General features: G+C 41.5%; 1 protein-coding gene across 1 annotated transcript; it reads right to left on the bottom strand.

Annotated features, from left to right (window-relative positions):
- Positions 1-117: 117 nt before the first annotated feature.
- On the bottom strand, positions 118-510 carry LOTGIDRAFT_82720 (hypothetical protein; the record flags this gene model as incomplete). Its single annotated transcript, XM_009064951.1, has 1 exon — positions 118-510. A coding segment is annotated over one exon (393 nt), but the record flags the coding sequence as incomplete, so codon positions are not given.
- Positions 511-1,348: the final 838 nt, after the last annotated feature.

Here is a 1,348-nt window from a genome sequence, read left to right as displayed (position 1 = left end):
ATGACATCTGAGACTGTTAGTCCACAAGAAATGACATCTGAGACGGTTAGTCATCTAGAAATGGCACGACAGATGTGTAGTTCACTTGAAGTGGCATGTCGGATGGTTAGTCCACAAGAAGTGACATCTTAGACGTTTAGTCAACTTGAAGTGACATCTGAGACGGTTAGTTCTCTTGAATTGACATCTGAGACGGTTAGTTCTCTTGAAATGACATCTGAGACGGTTAGTTCTCTTGAAGTGACATCTGAGACGGTTAGTCAACTTGAAATGACATCTGAGACGGTTAGTTCTCTTGAAGTGACATCTGAGACGGTTAGTTCTCTTGAAGTGACATCTGAGAGGGTTAGTTCTCTTGAAGTGACATCTGAGACGGTTAGTCATCTTGAAGTGACATCTGAGACGGTTAGTTCTCTTGAATTGACATCTGAGACGGTTAGTCAACTTGAAATGACATCTGAGACGGTTAGTTCTCTTGAAGTGACATCTGAGAGGGTTAGTTCTCTTGAAGTGACATCTGAGACGGTTAGTCATCTAGAAATGACATCTGAGACGGTTAGTCATCTAGAAATGACATCTGAGACGGTTAGTCATCTAGAAATGACATCTGAGACGGTTAGTTCTCTTGAAATGACATCTGAGACGGTTAGTCATCTAGAAATGACATCTGAGACGGTTAGTTCTCTTGAAATGACATCTGAGACGGTTAGTCAACTTGAAGTGACATCTGAGACGGTTAGTCAACTTGAAATGACATCTGAGACGGTTAGTCATCTAGAAATGACATCTGAGACGGTTAGTCAACTTGAAGTGACATCTGAGACGGTTAGTCAACTTGAAATGACATCTGAGACGGTTAGTCAACTTGAAGTGACATCTGAGACGGTTAGTCAACTTGAAGTGACATCTGAGACGGTTAGTCAACTTGAAATGACATCTGAGACGGTTAGTCATCTAGAAATGACATCTGAGACGGTTAGTTCTCTTGAAATGACATCTGAGACGGTTAGTCAACTTGAAGTGACATCTGAGACGGTTAGTCAACTTGAAGTGACATCTGAGACGGTTAGTCAACTTGAAATGACATCTGAGACGGTTAGTCATCTAGAAATGACATCTGAGACGGTTAGTTCTCTTGAAATGACATCTGAGACGGTTAGTCAACTTGAATTGACATCTGAGACGGTTAGTCAACTTGAAGTGACATCTGAGACGGTTAGTCAACTTGAAATGACATCTGAGACGGTTAGTCAACTTGAAATGACATCTGAGACGGTTAGTCCTCTTGAAATGACATCTGAGACGGTTAGTCAACTTGAAATGACATCTGAGACGGTTAGTCATCTAG

The sequence above is a fragment of the Lottia gigantea genome, assembly GCF_000327385.1.
Source record: "Lottia gigantea unplaced genomic scaffold LOTGIsca_668, whole genome shotgun sequence".
Lineage (NCBI taxonomy): Eukaryota > Metazoa > Mollusca > Gastropoda > Lottiidae > Lottia > Lottia gigantea.
The sequence above is the reverse complement of the archived record's forward strand: the minus strand, read 5'-3'. Positions and strand labels throughout refer to the sequence as shown.